Source organism: Grammomys surdaster, unplaced genomic scaffold, assembly GCF_004785775.1.
Source record: "Grammomys surdaster isolate TR1022 unplaced genomic scaffold, NIH_TR_1.0 125581, whole genome shotgun sequence".
NCBI lineage: Eukaryota > Metazoa > Chordata > Mammalia > Rodentia > Muridae > Grammomys > Grammomys surdaster.
The window spans coordinates 2,380,881-2,399,499 of record NW_021620427.1 but is presented as its reverse complement, the minus strand read 5'-3'; the positions used below and the strand labels follow the sequence as shown (position 1 = coordinate 2,399,499).

The 18,619-nt window shown below is 34.0% G+C and overlaps 1 protein-coding gene across 2 annotated transcripts in view; it reads right to left on the bottom strand.

Annotated features, from left to right (window-relative positions):
* LOC114638372 (ephrin type-A receptor 5) overlaps nt 1–18,619 on the bottom strand; it is a 250,160-nt gene that overhangs the window by 67,818 nt on the left and 163,723 nt on the right. For both annotated transcript variants that reach the window (XM_028786797.1, XM_028786798.1), the window contains exons 4-5: nt 15,664–15,819; nt 11,736–12,071 (exon numbers count right to left, since the gene is read on the bottom strand). In XM_028786797.1, the coding sequence (XP_028642630.1) occupies nt 11,736–12,071; nt 15,664–15,819 (492 nt within the window). The remainder of the gene's footprint in view (nt 1–11,735; nt 12,072–15,663; nt 15,820–18,619) is intronic.

The window sequence follows — 18,619 nt, the reverse complement described above, 5'->3', positions numbered from 1 at the left end:
CCCCAAATGCAGATCTTTACCATTCTTCTTGGTCATCCACAAGACTAGATGGTCAGTCTCTATTGCTAAAGATAGCATCCACCTTATTTATGTCATATATAGAAGTCAAGCTGGATTTGACTAAAAATATTTCACTCTGCTGGCTATCATTCTATGTAAACTAGTAGGTGAGAAATGATATCAACAGTCTTATGCAAAAATGAACTTGAACTGAGCAGAGGTAACCAGTCACTCGACAGAATTTAGATTAGACTAAATTTGTTAGATTAGATTATGTTATGAACTAGTTGGAGAACTAGTTAGATGCCCTAGGAATTTCTAATAAATTTGAGTCTCAGAGTCTTTATGGGGAAAGTGGCATGGGTGGAATAACACCCAATTACAGATGGTGTCCATCTTTGGGCACATAATCCAACCAAAAGTTTAGGATATGGGAGGTTTACAGAAACGTCAGGCATCAACATGCTACCCAGATGGGAGACTTTAAGACAGAGCTTCAGGGCGCAGCCACTGGGGTCGCTCCCAGGTATGTGCTCTGGCATGCAGGAACACACACAAAGTTGAATGAACTAACACAGTTTCTGAATCAGGTCGGGACATTTGTGATGTGGGCTGAAACTGAAGTCTCTCAGGTAGTTTCAGCTATCCCAGCAGCTAGCAGCTGGGAACAGCACACTGGCAAAAGGTGAGGGAAAGGAGCATACAGGTATCTTACAGGAATGCACCCTGCAGCAAGGGGCTTAAACAACTTCACTAAGACACTGATGCTTGACATGAGACTTGTCTGTCAGCAGCCACAGAGCAGTGCTGGCCACAGCAGAGGGAAAGAAAACGAATGTCTATGCATACCCAATAAATCTTGTTAGCTACAGAATCCTCATGACTTATTATTATATGCCACCCTTTCATAGAAAACTAAATTAGAGTTGGTTATACAATCCAAACTAATTCATAAGAGAGAGAAAGAAGGGGGGAGAGAGATGCTTTACTTACTTACTTGAACAGAGAGCAGAGAATCATCTTTAATTGATTGTTGGCACTGCACATTCCATACACATATTATTGGATAAATGTATATAACCTATGAGAGTTATATGTTTGTAGAGTTTAATGATGACAATGCAACTCTAAGACAATTCAACCTAGGCGGTGCTGAGATGTGAAGACATTTATTTCATCATTTTGCTAGATTCAGCCTCATAGAATATCCTGATAGCTGTTTCCTCAGTAATGTGCATATGGGACAATTTCAAAGGGGCTATCTAGATTTTCCAACACTACAGATTCTTCCAGTCGGGACTTCAATTAAGCCCTGCATTTTCATACCATGTAGAGACTGAGTAGTCTATATTACAGCTACCTTTATTAAGATTTGACCATATTCCTACTTTTCTCTGGTCCCAAAAATATGGACCAAAATCAGCAGGAAGCAATTATACCTGAAAGGTAGGCTGGACGGGTTTTGATCATTCTCTGATGATAGATGTTTGTCTTCATTTAAGGGGAGTGATTACAAATTGTAATGACCTTAGTCAGAGAGGAAAAAAATGAGAGAGGTTGTATTTAGTAATTTCTTTTTCTCTTTCTTTTTTTCTTCTTTCTTTCTCCCTTATCTAGTGTTAAGGGAAAAAATGGAGAGATGGGATTAAAAATGGGCAGACGTAGAAATTATCCAAGAAGAATAAGTGTAAAGTGTAGATTCTTGAATCTACTCTTAAACCAACGAGCATTAATAAGCCAAAAATCTTACATTGGTATAGATCTTTGTATATTAATACAAGGTTAAGGTTCTATTTGTCTGCATTGGCATATGTCTTTGTATATTGATACTAACTTAAGGTAACATTTAGTTACATTGGTATAGATGTTTTTATATTCATGAAACACAGGTTATACTTTGCTACTATTTACTATGTATACTATGTTTTCAGCTTTTATTTAAAAACTGAAAGTACTGCCACTATACAATTCTTCAAAATGCAAAGTTAAGTACTAGTCCTTTTGAAAGCTGCTAACAAAAACTGTTTAGGATAATTAAGAAATGCAATTTGATAGTTAATCAAACTTATGATCATGTTAACTACTAGTCTAGTTTCTTACAAAAAAGTGCTTCTACTAGGTTGAACAGATAATAAATAGCTAGTAAGAAGCAATATTTGTCAGTTCAGATTTAAGAGACAGATGGTCTCCAAAAACCTCAGAGACCTACAGAATATGGCATTTTAAGAAGTTTTATTAATGAAAGCCTTTTTAACAAACAGAGATCTCTGTTCTTGATCAAACCCCCTTCTGCTGCAAAGATTATGAACATCAAAGAACCTCCACATGGAGTTTCCTTAAATCATGGCAAGTTAGCTCCTGACCAAGACTGCTCTTGATTCAACTGCAGACAAAATGTTGTCCAAAACAGACAAACATGAACAGTGGGAAGCTGACTGCTGAGATTCGTCAAGGCAAGAGAAGCAGTCCTTCATAATTTCTGCTTCATAAAAAAATCTGTCAGCGATTTTGCAATAGAAGGCTGAAGATGATGCTCCAATGACACATGCACAATTTTTGGATAACTGTCCAGACTGTCATTTCTATAGTTTTCGAAGCTCTTGCCTTCACTTTGTATATACTCAGGTAATACTAAATTTTTCCACATCTCAGATGGGGTTAAAAGCTAGATAGTTATACTCTCACAATTAAGGTTAACTTTTCTTAGAGTCTAAGTAAGTGTTTTAGGACTATAAAGGTGTCTTTAGCTTGATTATGCAAATTATGATAGAAATTATTTAGGAGCAGAGCATTAAACACTAAGATAGGTTAAAAAATAGAATACTTTCTCCAATGTTGCCCAATGTCTATAGACTGGACATTATGAATGTATATTTTACCTATTATTTTTCAAAATTATTTTATAATGTTTAGTTGTTTTTTAAAGATTTTCTTTATTTTATGTACTTGAGTACATAGTCACTGTCCTCGGACACACCAGAAAACGGCATCTGATCCTTTTACAAATGATTGTGAACCACCATGTGGTTGCTGGGAATTGAACTCAGGACCTCTGGAAGAGCAGTCAGTGCTCTTAACTGCTGAGCCATCTCTCTAGCCCCATAATGTTTATTATTGTGTATAGTTTATTATTATAAGAAAAGGAGACTTGCATTGACTTAAAAGTGGGAATCACATAGCAAATATTCTGTATAAAGTATGAATTCATCAGCTGTCAATAAAAAACCTGTGGCCTATAGGAAAGGATAGAAGGTTAGACAGCTGGCCTGCTGAAATAATTCTGGGATAGAGCTAGACATGAGGGGATTTGTCCTGAAACATGTAGTATACAGGTATGAAAGGTGAGAAGAGGTAACCAGGCAGGTGGCAGAGCTTAGATTAGAGTAAATGGGATATTAAGTTATAATCTAGTCAGAAACAAGCCAAGCTATGTGCCCTAGCTATTTGTAAATATATTTGCATCTCAGAGTTGTTATTTCTGAGAACAGGAAAGTGGATAGAAAAACACCTCACTACACAATGTAATAGCAAAATGTACCCAGCTGAGCATCGTAGCATTACTCTTGGTCTATGTGCTTTACTATTGTATTTGAGATGCCACAGTGAGGAAAAGACATATCAAGTACTGTAAACCAGGTAAAAATCCATTCCAAGGAAAATTATAGGTCTTAAGTGAGTTGTGAATAGTGGTGTCTAGCAAAATTGATAGAGCAAAAAATGCCTCCTAAATATGTATGTATTTTGCCCATAGACAAACGCTACTTTCATCCTTAATCAAAGAAGTCTCTGTTTTCATGAATAAGAGTGATAGGGAGGCTCAAAGCCAAATAAAGTGTAAAGGGAAAGTGCTCATTTCTATAGAAACCATGAAGTATACCATTCCCTCTAAAGTGCTGGAAACATTGGGAAATTGTGGTGGGAAAATAAAGGACCTGGAAGAGAGGGATAAATAATACGAAATACCAATGTCTAGATAAAATATTCTTAGAATTACAAATTCAAAGCAGCTTTGACATCCCTTTTCCTGAGTTACACAAGAATGGTTCCATCAAGTCAGGCATGGATCAAAGGAGGGTTCACAGGACTCCACTCCTCAAGCTGAACTATTCTCCTGTAATAGATTGAGCAGAAATGGGAGTTCATTTGTTTCAGTAGTGTAACTCCTGGTGCCCTCTCTGTTTTCCAATTGATTATGGCAATACAATACTCAAACAGATGAACTTGATTAAACTAAATAGGTCACTTAAAAATAAATGAAATGGTCATGACAGTATTGGTGTTGATACAGATGAGGGAGATAAAAGAGCATAGAGACGAGGGGAAAATGACACTCTATGTACAAGTAAGGAGATGGCCAAGAATCAAATTATATAATTAAAAATATACAAGATACATTTTACAATGATTAGCACGTTTGATTGTAAGTAGCAGAGAGCCGTAGAATGCTTGATCATAATATAATTATCAAAATGAGTTACTATTAATTTTGAAACTGTTTACATTGATTTTATTATTTTTACATTTTATTGAGTTTTATCAATTTCATGCATGTTTAGAAGATCTTCCGATCACAATCAATATTACATCGTTTTCTATTTGTTCAGCCTCACCTCCACCACCTGTTATGTACTGTAGGGGGAGTAATTCAACAGTGACTGTATCACTAATGACAATGACTTCTTCTATCCTCAAAGAATTACCTGACATTAAATCCATACTTTAAAATTAAAAATATTTATGAAAAATGTACAATCATTGTTTTGAGTGTCTGAAAATAGCAAATAATTAAAGTTATACTATAACCATCTTAAAATATATACATATATGAGAAAACTTAATATTTATATTCACCAAATAACAGGGAGGGTGGAAAACCTCAATTAGTTATTTCACCAATAAGTAAAATCTCCAGTACCATGAATGGGCTATGTCTAATAGAAATTTTAGCCAAATGGGCACCATGGAAATGCCCAAACAATGCAAGTTATTATCAATATTATTGATTTTTTTCTCCACAAACTATTGACAAGGGCCTATTCCTGAAAGCAATGCTTACATGTCTAATTGAACATGAAGAAGTAGAGCTGGTACCTAATTAGATCTGTCATCCCTATTGTCTACTCTTCATAGTACTTGAAGGTACTCTGCACACTACCAGAGGAGAAAGCAAGCAACAAGCTCTGATATCTACAACAGTGGCCTTCCTGATTAATGTGCTGGTATAATGATGAAACTAATGTAAGAGTAACCAATCATTATCTAATTGGATTTAAGACCTACTCTATGAGATGGAACGTATGCCAGACACTGGATGGATGGCTAAAAACATGAAACCCGATAGATTATAGACCTATGGGAAAATAAGACACTACTGTTTTTTCTATACGAACACAACAATAGCATAACTACTAATGACACTCTGCTTTACCCATATATGTGTCTCACTCATACGTTATCAGAGACACCTCCTTCTGCAGTGCATGAAAACTAATACAGAGACCCGCAACTGGACAATGAGTACAGAATGAGGGACCTCAGAACACTTAGTTCTAAATGGGATGCTTTCAGCAAAACCCTGCCCCAGTAGACCTCATGGAATTCTGTAGAAGAGAGGAAAAAAGATTGTGAGCCTGGATAAATAGTTGACTCCAAAGAAAAAGGTGCCTTCCACACAAAACTAGACTGTTATATATATGAACTCAAAGAGGCTATTGCAGCATGCACAGGCCCTACACAATTTCAAGCCAGATGTAGTCCCGGCTCTGAGAGGAGAAAGTAGACACATGAGCCTATCCATAATCAAGAAGCTATCTTAGATTGATGACCACTATTTCACAAAACAAATTCAATTGTATTTTGTAAGTGATTTTTTGTATGTATGCCTCTCTGTGTACATTTGTTTCTCAGGTTTTTTGCTTGGTTGTTTCATTTATTTTATCAATTTACATTTGGGGCTGCTCTACTTACTGTCTTTCTTAAAAAATTTGACTGTTGAACAAGAGAAGAAAAACTGGAATCAGATGGGTGGAAAGTAGGAAAGGTCTAAGAGGGATTCATGGAGGAAAAGCTATGATCAGAAAACACCTTTCAATATTTTCAATTAAAATTGAAATTAGGTGCATAAAAGGTTTATAAACTTGCTGGGTCTTTTTGAAAATAATGATAGGTCATTATTTGAAACCTGCAAAAATTTAACCGATATATTCTGAGATTTTAAAAACTTGTAGAAGGATAGAAAGAATGAAGAAGGAAACGGTTTGGGATGGGAAGCAGATGGGATGTGGGGAAGGAAAGAGAAAAATACTCTAATCATCACTTACTCGAAAAAGGGGTTATATAAGACAGTATAGATAACTGAATGAAATAAAATTAGCCAAATTTCACAGATTGTATTATATGCAATTCGTATAGTTATAGAGTTCAGTATTCTCACCAATCTTTAAAATACACTAATATTAACTAAAAAGTGAACACCAAACCAAAGCAGGATAGAAACTTCAATAACATTTCTAGTGTGGACTTAAGGTATGAGGTTAGAGATATACCAGAGGAATTGATACGATCGTGACATAGGCTACTTATGACAGTATGTCTTCATCACAGCTGCATTTTTAGTTTTCTGATCAAGAAGTGTATAAAACCAAAATACTGTGTTGGTGGTAAGACCCATGGTCTTCTGTAGTTTAAAATCTGAAATAAAAAACTGAAACAATAACAGTTCCAGGAACAACATCAATATACTCCAGGGCCTGGCATCTATTGCTTCACAAGGACATTGACAATCACTGGAGTTATTGAACAGTTGCATTGGAGCTCCATCTCTGGCTCTAGATGCTTAGACCCTCCTCTTGAGTCTTCCCTTCTCTTTACAACAACTCTATTCATCTTATTAAATCACATAACACATCACTCTCTGCTTCAAATGGTCAGTAACTTTGCTCACAACTACTAAAAAAAAACCAAACACAGAAAGTGCTCTCAAAGGTTCAGTTTTGCTAAAAGTACAGGGAATAACGAAGCAGTAAGAAATTGGTTGTCCTCAAGTATAGCAAGGGCTTTTATCATGTTAGGAGATGACTTCCTGATAGCCATGGGAGCATATGAACTCAGCATATGTTCTTTCCTCAATGAAAACATGTCAGCAAATCAGTATTTCTAGAGATTAAAATTGCATCTTTTTTTCATGGTATAAACACATGATAGACGCAAGAATTACATAAATGGCTGGGTGTGTCTAAAGAATCTTTGGCTAAAGAAAGTTTAAGTTAGCTTATTACCTTGAAATAATCAAGGAATATCAACAGAGTCATCAAGTATCTCATGTTTCACAACTGAAGAGAGTAGTACCAACACATTAGAATCTACGTATTTTTCATTAAACTCCTGCTTTGTAGGAGCAGCTGTATCTATGTTGTTGTCCTTTGAATAAATGAGGTAAAAGTATGTGAAGATTTGTGAAATCCTGTGTATTAGAATGATTGGATAAATAAAGGACTTTAAGTGACTAGAAACGTACTAAACTCCTGAACCTTGGAGCTTTTATTGGTACCTTTCTCAAGTACATATGAGTACTGAAGTACCAAACTTCTTCCTTTGTTTTAAAGCAAATACACATACTTCTGTGGTAAACTAGCAATGGAAAGCAATTCTCTTTTGGTCCAAATATTATTCCATGAATTCAACATTCCTACATACTCCTAGGAGCCAATTATACAGTTTATACTAGGCATAAATATTTCTGGAACATGACGTTGCCATTTTTCTCTGATTCAATTTTTTAAATCATGGAGATACAAGCATGAGAGTAAATTTTACACATCCTGGTTTTAAAGAAAGCAGGATATATTTCTATTCAATATATTATAAATGTGGGATTGGAGATTAACCCTACTTCTTGAAGCTGGCAGAGGAATGAGATATTAATTAGTTCATTTAACTAATCTGGAAAGAAACCTGATCCACATAGAAATCCTTAATTTATCACTAAAAAAGAAATTCAATGACTCACAAATAGTAATGTTAAAATGGAATTTGTCTAAAGCCCATACAACTTCCACTGATTATATCCTCAGCAAGAGTCAGGAAGACATTTTCTTTACAACATCAAAGAAAATTTGTGAGGACAGGACAATTTTTTGAAACCTTCATAATTTCTGATATCTATACTTTAGGCCATGTAATTTGAAGTTATGCTGAAATCACTTCCTGAATATTTTAGGGCTTCAGATAGGAAAGGCAAATGTAATCTATAGCATTTCATCAGGGAAAGAAAGCTTTGAATCCCATAATAAGTAGTAGAAGCTAAGTTGTCAAATATACAGAAAATAGGCATGCCCAGACTAGAATAATGAGTCTTATGATCTGTCCCACCAATAAAATAAAAATCTGAGGAACACAAATTCAGTGATCTATTTTATCAGCACCTCTCAACACTTTTCATATTGGAATACATATTTCTATATCATAGTCCTTTATCTAAATAGAAAAGCATTTTAATTTGAAGGAAGGCTCTTAGATATAATTATGTATTACATATCATCATTTATTTCTTGATTTAATTACACATCTTTAGCTATTTCTAAATTTCCTGGAGAAAGAGAGGGCTAAAGAAGTATTACCTATTGCATTAATGATTAACATCAACCCTGCACATTCAACATGTCCGCCATAAACTGTTTAAAGCAGAGGCTGCCAATAAAGCTCTCCACATTATGGAGACCAACTACCTCAGATACATTGCTGACTGAAGAGATTTGAGGATGGGCGATCCCATCTGAGATAAGAGGTCTTCTACTGAATGTTGTCACACCTATGTCAAGTAAAATTCTGTACTTCTGAACATTAACTAGTGTGATGGTTTGGCTACATCTAGAATTAACTACAACTCCAAAATAGAGCGGGCAAACCTGTGAGGGATTTTGCATAATTTGAAGGAAAAAAACTACTTCTAGCATGGATCTTTGAGGTAGAAAGACACACCTTTGATCCAGATCTCCTGAGGTGGGAAGACATGCCTCTATCCTGGAAGCCTATATAAGAACACGGAAGAAGAAAGTTTTGGCTCTTTGCCTGCTTGTTAGCAAATCTATTCCTTCACTATCGTTAGAAGCTCCTCCTTCAGGATTCTATCCTCATGGACTTACAACTACTGGATGCTTGGATCTTCCACTCGCAGATATCTATTGTTGGATTAGCTGGACCACAGCCTGTAAATCATTCTAATAAATCTTTCTCATTACGTACAGATTTACACTATAGGTTCTGTTATTATATATAACCTTGATAAAATAATTAATAATTTTAGATGTAACTCTGAAATAGTTTATTATTTAGTATAAAATACATACATGTTCATATAATAGAAGTATTAAATCTTAGTTCAAATATGGCCACTGAAAAATCATTTCGAACCAAGTAATTGAATATGTGTGCAAGGCTATCATACATGTACAATATTTTGTAGGTCAACAATTAAACTATCAAGTTAACTTATTTCAGTAAAATGCTTTTATTTTATAGAATGTGCTTTTAAACACCTGTGTAAATATATGTGTTTTAGATTTCTTATAGGATTCAACTAAAAATTGTTAATGTTGTAAGTAAATCTAAATACGTATTTGATAATAAAAGACGGTCAAATTTCAAAAAGAATTATAATTATATAAGCAAGATCTACAGAACTACGAAAGGACGTGAAAACTACTGTGTTAGTTACTTTTCTAATTGCTTGCATATCATATCCAATCTTTATTCTCTTTCCATTTTGGATGAGAGTTTATTATACCTGATTTGTGCAGACCCTATTCTCCTACCATGATTCCTTTCCACAACCTAATCTCATTGTCTCTGTTTTACAGCTTCCTTCCATCACTTTTCTCCTTCTCCTGGCCATGAGTTAATGTTGTTGACCAAGGATATCATAGGAAAAATACCAGAATTATTCCTGTTGTCTGTAACTATATTAAATGAGTATTTATTAGATTAGGATTATTCTACTTTTTAATTTTTTTCTTAAAACTACATTTTATTAGTTTAAGTGAGAAAAGTATCAATTATATTTAAATAGATTCTCAAAATATCATGTTTTGAAGAATGTTTAACTCTTTGTTTAAATGTCCATACATTAATTAGTTATTCATATTTTTAAAGACAAGTTTAGCTAACCAGCTTTGATTATTAGCTTAATGTAAAATTTTCATATTGAATGAATAACAAAATTTCTTCCTATAATTTTTTCCATATTTATCCATGTTTTACTAGCACACAAGAAGTATCAATAGGAAAATATCAAAACATCTGTTGAAGTTAGTAAAATTTGATGCCACGAAATTAATTCTCCCCAAAAATAAACATTTTGGAAAACAACCCTTTGAGAAATTTAAAATTTAAATTAAAATATACTAAAATTGTTCTTACTTAAAAAATCAAAATTTTCTTTAAACTGCATGCTTAAAAACTGGTAAAGGGGGTAACATTTGAAATGTAAATAAAGAAAATATCCATTAAAAATTATTATCATCAAATCTAACTCCATCCAGTTCCAATGATGTTGGCACTTGATGAAGATTCAGTCGCATTAGGTGAACCTAAATAAATAAGTTCTTAAGAGTTAATTGACATTAATGTTTCATATGGAATTAAGCCCTCTTTGACCTAAAATGGTGACGTTGACAAAAACAATATTTAAGGGATAAGTTGGCAGTGATTTTAAAATATGACATACATTCAGAAAATGACAACGAATACAATATCTTCAAAGTTGACAAACAATACAAATTACAGGTTAGATGTGCCATGGCTACTGGATGAAAAGTAATTTTTTTCCTATTTTACATAATGAAGGTCCAAGTCATATAGATTATAATCAAAAGAAGCCAGTAAATCAAAGACTACAATATCTTGCTATTCATTGGTAATGTCTCTAAAAGTAAAGTCATTCTCTCCTGTAGCTTATCACTAAGCAGCGTCTTATACAGATGGGAGGATCATGGAAACTACTAAATTCTTTCCCAAGGGAAGATACATCTCTGTGACTTCTCATTATTTACAAGATGATATAGTGTAACTCATTTTAGAGTGAAGTATGGTTAAAAGAGTTAAAGATTTTACTTTAGAAGCTTGAGGCAACAGCAATGAAAACTTTATGTTTTACGAATTCTGATGATGGTTCAAATTACTGAACACTTACAATGGTTACTGTGACTACTGTTATATACCAGAGCAGGGGCAGATTCTCATGCTTTCTTATATTTCTTAGAAAAAAACAATAAAAGGCCAGTATAATTTGCAAGAAAATATAGCTATCAAGCAATAAAGCAAAAAGTAAATTAAGCATGTTATACAAATAAATTTAAAAAATTCTCTGGACATTAACAAAGTAACAAAAGGTAGATTTGCAACATAAAACACACAGTATGTATATTTATTATGTATTATACTATATATAATACATGGAAATATATATTTAATATATATGTATGAATGATTTTGACCAGAAATGTTATATTTAATGAAATATTTTATTAAAACATACCACTCCTTTCTTTGGACCATGGATTTTTGTACTAAGAAAGACTTGACTTCTACTTAAAATAAAAATATAATTTGAGATATAGTTTCTTTTAGGTCTTGACCTTGTTCATGCTGGGGACTTTCTCCCATAGGACCTATTAGATGTGGATTCAATTGGCAGAGGAAAGGCTAAAATATACAGTTGTGTTGGGCACGACACTTACCTGCTTGATTCGTGGTTACATTTACAGACACATACTGCCGGGTGCCTGGACTCAAGTCGGAAACTCCATTCACTGCCTCAATTTCAAAGGTATAGTTTGTGTGAGCAAGTAGGTCCACCATCATGACAGAGGTATTTTTCAGGCCGATTTGCTGGGGGATGTACCTGACATGACCGCCACACTCCTCACACACACCTGCATGGGAGTTGCACTTCTTGCATGCAATATAATATGACACATCTTTCCGTCCACCAGTGTCAGCAGGCGGAATCCACTCCAGAAAGACACTAGTTTCATTAACATTTGAGATGGCATTCCGAGGAGCTGAGGGGGGTCCTGGTTTGCAAAGTAAAGTGAGAAAAACATATTTAAGATGATATTAATTAGTTGCCCTTTACCATACTAATCCCTGGTCTGAAGATAAACTAAATTTATAATTAATTTTTATTTCATAATTTATAATAATTTAAAAGATAAATTTTTAATGAAACAGTGGTGTTTATGGACCATATAAATAAATTTACTTTGGGAGAGTTATAAAACTTATTTAATAGAAACAGGTGTTTTCCTTAATATATATGTACATGGTCATGAAATAAACCTATGTATTGACAGAAACGTTAGATAAGCTTTTATATTTAAAAATATTTTACATTCAATTTTTTTGCACATTGGGTATATACTTTGTCTCTGGGAGCTAGAAGTGAATCTGAAATTTTTGTTAAACTTCTGGGTAGCTCTTGACACTAGAAAGTAATCACATGTATAGATATTGAACAGAATTGGAACCTCTTCTGAGAGAACAATGCTCTCTCAGATAAAGATGGATGTCAAGACCACTATTTCTAAACTTGGTGCTTTTGCTTACTGCAGTTCTATTTCAAAATTTTAACTAAAGGTTGAAGTTCTAGTGAAGATGGTGTAAGATGAATACAGAGTGCTCAGGTTTTCAGGATATATTTAATCTCCGGTCACCTACATTTCCAATAAGCAAGAAAGGTTTTCAAGTAAAATTGAAAGACACTTCCTAGACACACATTATCTTACAATAATACAATAGCAGCTATTCTACTTTCATGCAATTTTTATTGCACAGATAATTTTTATATAGATAATTTTGATTGATTAAGAGGTTTTTCAACAGGTGTTGATTAAGAGGTTTATTAACAACAATCTCAATAGCATTTTAATTGTTTTAAAACCTAATTATTCACATACTGAGGGGAAATAAAAAAAGAATTGGTGTAAAGTAAAAATTTAGGTATTTCAATTTTAAATTCCAGTCAGCTTTAAATGTTATGCAATTGTGTCTTCTCACATAAGTTTGCTCTTGTATTTGTCTTTGTCTTTGTCTTAGTATCAGAATGAGTATCAGAGATTTTGTCTCTGCCTGTCAAAGATCTAATCAATACCTCTCAAATGGCGATGAAATGGAATCCTGTGGTATTTTAATAGATGATGAGAATGAATTAAACTCCTTAAAAATAATATGGCTAAATTCGCCTAATAAGTATGTGTGACCCAAATATAAGGCTGAATGTTTATTTCAAGCCAATGTTAATCCATCATCTCTGAAAAACATACTTAAAACTAATTTTAAAAGAAAACTATTATTTATGAGATGTTTACAATTCCATTTAGAAGAACAATTCTATACCTAAGGACTTGGGGTGCTTTCCCCAACCACTCTCAAAGGATGCCTGCCTCTGGACCCTAGGGAGGCTCACATGCTTACAGACTTCTATAGCTCTACTTTAGCTGTCACTTTAACTCTGAGCCATTTCTAAAGGAACGAATAATTATTTTTATTTAGTACAAGTTGGATTATTTAATAGGAAAATGGAGATGCTTTAACTTTAGGTTAAAAGATATAATGGCCTTAACATTTGAGAAAGAAAAAAATACACCCGAACTGTACCAAATTCCAATGTATTGCTACCAGCTGAACTGACCTTCACCCTTTTCTTTGATTTAAATCAACAGAAGTCGGTCTGGCATTTTACTTATAACTCTGGTAACAATATATCCACAACTGTAGGTCACAGGTTACCAAGGGAACCATATCAAGTAATATTACTAAGTAGAAAAATAATTTAAGAATCTGAATAAGCCTACATGTAAAACATGGCACTGCCCTAACAAGAGATACAATGTATGGACCAATGTATAGCCATGAGAAGAATTTCTGGATTAAGTATATTCATGAGATTCTTTGTTTTCTTTCTGTTTGACTTTGTCTCATAGTTTTATGAAACTCTGTTCCCAGAGTTTATATATTAAAAGAAATCAAAATCATAAATACAAGTAAAAATTGCCAATGGCAGAACAAGTTCCAGATGTTCTTCTGAATATTAATTAGACAAGCCATAAGATGATCATAAGCAGTTGTGGTACTCTGAATCAAACTGAAAATAGACATACACACTCATAGTGGTATTTTGTCAGAAATGAGCATGAATTTACGACTCCTTTGAATACAGTAGTAGAATCACATAGAGCTGAAAGTTCAGAAAATCTGGTCTGTGGGATTTAGTTCCAAAAGACCGGTAAGCAGTTCTTACCACCAAATCATTAGCCTCCTCCTGAGTCCGCAAATAAATACATAAACATAAATGTACATTCATGTTTATACTAAAAAGATGTAAAATGTAGCTGGATCAGTTAAAGATGTCTTCTAACACAAATTTGTAATCATTTACGTGATTTGAATTCGGTGCCATATATTTACTATGCCACTATTTTCTGGTCCACCTATTTCTTGCTGTTTGATAATTCTTACAGTTTACATGTCAAGCATTATTGAATTCCACTATAACACAGGAGCTGTATCTTTCCATTGTAACTTACTGAGAAGGTACTTGGTCAACAAAATCAGTAGTTTTGAATTACAAAGAATGATATTTCTCAGTTATGCATGAAATTCAGCCACTGAATTTTGTTTAAAATCAACTTGTGATTACTTTATATAACATCATTTGTACTGTTTTTGACTACATATTAAAGATAATGTTTCTAGTCTTGTGAACATCATTGAGTGTATACAGTTAACTGGGAAGTAACAAGTAAGTCAAGGGATGCCATGAGGGAAATGCTGTGAAGAAAGTTGTATTCCCCTTTCCTCTTCTTTTTCTTTTTTTTTTTTCATTTACTACAGACACTATGTTAGCAAAACTTATCTGAAAGTACAGTCACTAAGTAAGCAAATGTGTAAATAGCCACACTAGGTTTCCAAAAATATGTTAAAATATGAAAAATATATAGCTTGGCTAGATGCATATCCATTCACTAGAAATACTGAAAGCAATGTTTATCATCTATCTCCACTGATTATTTGATGACAAGTAAAGCTTTGATAACGGTTAACAATTCTTCCTAAGAAAGACACATTGCAGATACATGAAAGTCTAAGTAGAAATCTGGGTTTATATACTGTTCTCATCTAATTTGCCACCTGATTGTCATGTTCTCCAGACTGTCTCCACATTTTGACAAATGACCTTCTAGATAGCCCTACAGCTTAGTTACATAAGCTGTGACTGGTTGAAGTTGCCATTTGTTGCGTAATTACTAGTTCAGAAGACTGTCTTACATAAAGTGTTTATGACAAATCTGATGTGAAAAGGCATAAAGATTTGACGAAGTCAAGAATACGAAATTAAATAGCAAAATAAAAGAATTAGTGTTTAATAGTGCCCTGGAGGTTGAAGGTGAAGTCAGCGGAAAGGATGCTCTAACAGTCAGCCATAAAAGGATGTTTATTATTCAATGCTTACTAAAGGAATTTGAAAATTAGGGAAAACAACTGTACTGTGAAGGGAAAAATATGCCTGTTTTAGAAGAAACTATTAAGAAAGCACAACAGGCTCCATCATGCTGTTTTCCAAACTGGTGAAAGGTAGCATCACCCAATTGTCACAGGGTTCCTTACTTGTGCATGCCATTGTGGGCGGATCAGATTCCCTCCTGAAATAATCCTTTTCACAGACACAAGAGGTGGAAGCTTCCTCATGGGTGTAACTGTGAGGTGGACATTTGCTGCAGGTCTGGCTGTGAGGAGAAGCTTTGAAGAACCCAGGTCTGCACACTGTCAAGAGAAATGAGAGACTAAGCTTTTCCTGGGAACAGAGGTAGTGCTGGTGTGAATAATGTATTATTTTGACTAGTATTTACACAAGTTAAAGAGAAGACAGTCTTTGCACCAATTTCTTGAATTTTCCTGATGACTCTTATCAGACCATTCAGACAATCATGATTTCAAATTAACATGTGTGGATTGCACATAGTTTAATGGCTTGTAGGAACTGGAGCATGTAAAACATTTTCATAAAAGAAACATAATTAGATGTGTCTACAACTACAATGGGAACAGTCCAATAAGTATAAAATGTACTCTTCACTAATGAAATTATATTTAAAAAATACAAGTATTATATATAATTTTAAACTGTATGGTATATGACAATTTCCAACCTCTTATTATCAAATTTGTAAATTAAGACATAAAGAGATAGCTCATAAATTATTTCTCATACAAATATGTAGGTCATAATTGGAGTCCCCAGCAGCCATTAAAATACTTGGTGGGCATGGTGCCTTGCCAGTAATCCTAGGGGTTTTGAGGGGCGAAAGGGCAATAAACTGGGCAAACTGAGTAGCTAAGACTAACTAAACAAAACATCAACCCTGGATCTGACAAGGAGCCTTTTTTTAAACATATAAGCCCTAAAGTAAACAAGAAAGATAGCCTACTTCAAACTGGGCCTCCTCATTGAAGACAATAAATATGAAAAGTCCACACATATGCAAACACACCCCCTCCACACACACACACACACACACATACACACACACACACACACTATACAAGTACACAAAATGATTAAAAATGTAATTAGCAAATATATACTAAAAGTTTCTCAAGTTCTATTATAATGCATAATTTGCTGCAATATTATCTATACTATATAGACGTTTCATGAATATCATACTGTGGCACTATATTGCATTTTAAGGTTGTGTTTTATGTCGCTTACTAACTCAGGATCTATGTATTATAATATAATAAATACCTACACACTACAAAAACAGTAATAATTCTGAAGATGGAAAGCCTGTCTTATTACTCAGTTTTGACTTCAGGGAAATTATTCCAGTATTTCATCATGACAAGTGTCAGTAAGCGCAAGGAATACACAGGTAAGTTGGTGAAACAGCCTGAAGATTGCTACTATCTCATACTGACTCAAATGGAAAGTGTGTGCTGTTAATTGTTTTAACTTTTCTAAAGCCTTGTAATGTAAGGATATTTTACTTCATGAATTCTATCGTAATGCATGTACTCTTTTATGTCTAATGGTTAATAGACACCAATGTTAATGTGCCAATTACTCTCACTTGGTCAAATTTAGGAAACTATACTGATAACTTTAAATAATTGACTTAATTTATATGAAGCTAATACATTTTATTTCTTATTTTCAATATCTATTGAACTCAATATGTACGGAATATATATTTCAATGTATAAAATATACTTGAAAATAGGAATATATATACTGAAGAGTATTAAAGTAGCAATGGTGGTTTTTCTGAAGCTCAAAAATGTACTTATATTTCAATAGGATAGACATAATGAGGCCGGAGTAATTTTCATCTGCTATGAATGACCTCAGGTTTTAGTAATTCACGCTGAGGCTTTCTGCCATCGGTCTGAATAATCAGGAATTGGCAAAATATGATGAGGTACTTTTATTTTAGCCCATCTAATTATGGTCATAGTGAAAGACTTAATGCTCTTACAAATTCATACCAAATGTGAAGGGATTTGAGAGATAAGAGTTTTTTTGATAGTATAAGTCATTTTAGTAGTTAAATGATTAGAAGATTTAAATATTATTTTACTCATAATGGGATTGCTGTAGCTGCCAATACCATACTTAGCTGTTATCCAATTTTTCTTCTTTTATCCTTTTAGTACAACAATTCTCACTTCAAACTATTCAACTTCAAAGTCATGAAGTACCATTCCACACATCTGCCATATGTAATTCATGTAGGAAAACTTCATTTAAAAATGTTCATTATATTTTGTGGTGTGTGTGTGTGTGTGTTTGTTTGTGTGTGTGTGTGTATGTGTACGCACAAATGCCATGGGTGTGTGACTGCACATCAGAAGAAAACCTTCAGGAGTCAGTTATCTTCATCCAGTCTACTGATGCCATCTTACTATCCCAACTCCTGATTCTAATGAATAACTTTTAACCAGAAACTTTATACAGTAATACATATGACAGTGCAGTTACCTCCCTACCATGGAAAGTGTGCATGTAGGAAAAACTAAATGCAAGTAACATATACCTTTATTGTTTATTAGTTTAGCAAAATTCTTTGAGGAAGAATAATGGCTTAACTATTGAACTTGACAGTGAAATATAAATATTACCAAAGTGCCTTTGCCTCTAGGAGAAATTATTGTGTCAATAGGGAGACATATGACTGTGACAGGAATAATGATATGGTAAGGTATCAGAAAGTATACCACCTAAAACTATGAATAAAGTCTCCTATCAGGGTCACTGAGATGACTCAATGGATTCAAGCGTCGTTTTTCCACCAAGTCTGATAATCTTAGGTTGATCCATGAAAGTTACATAATGGTAGGAGAAAATCAACTTCCATAGGTCATCCTCTGACTTACACACACACATACAAAAACACACACACGCACACACACATGCACGCACATGCGCACGCACACGCACATGTACAGGCACTCACATGCACTAATGTGCACACACACACACACAGGCACATGCACTGACACACACAAACATGCACACACACACACACACACACACACACACACACACACACATATATATATA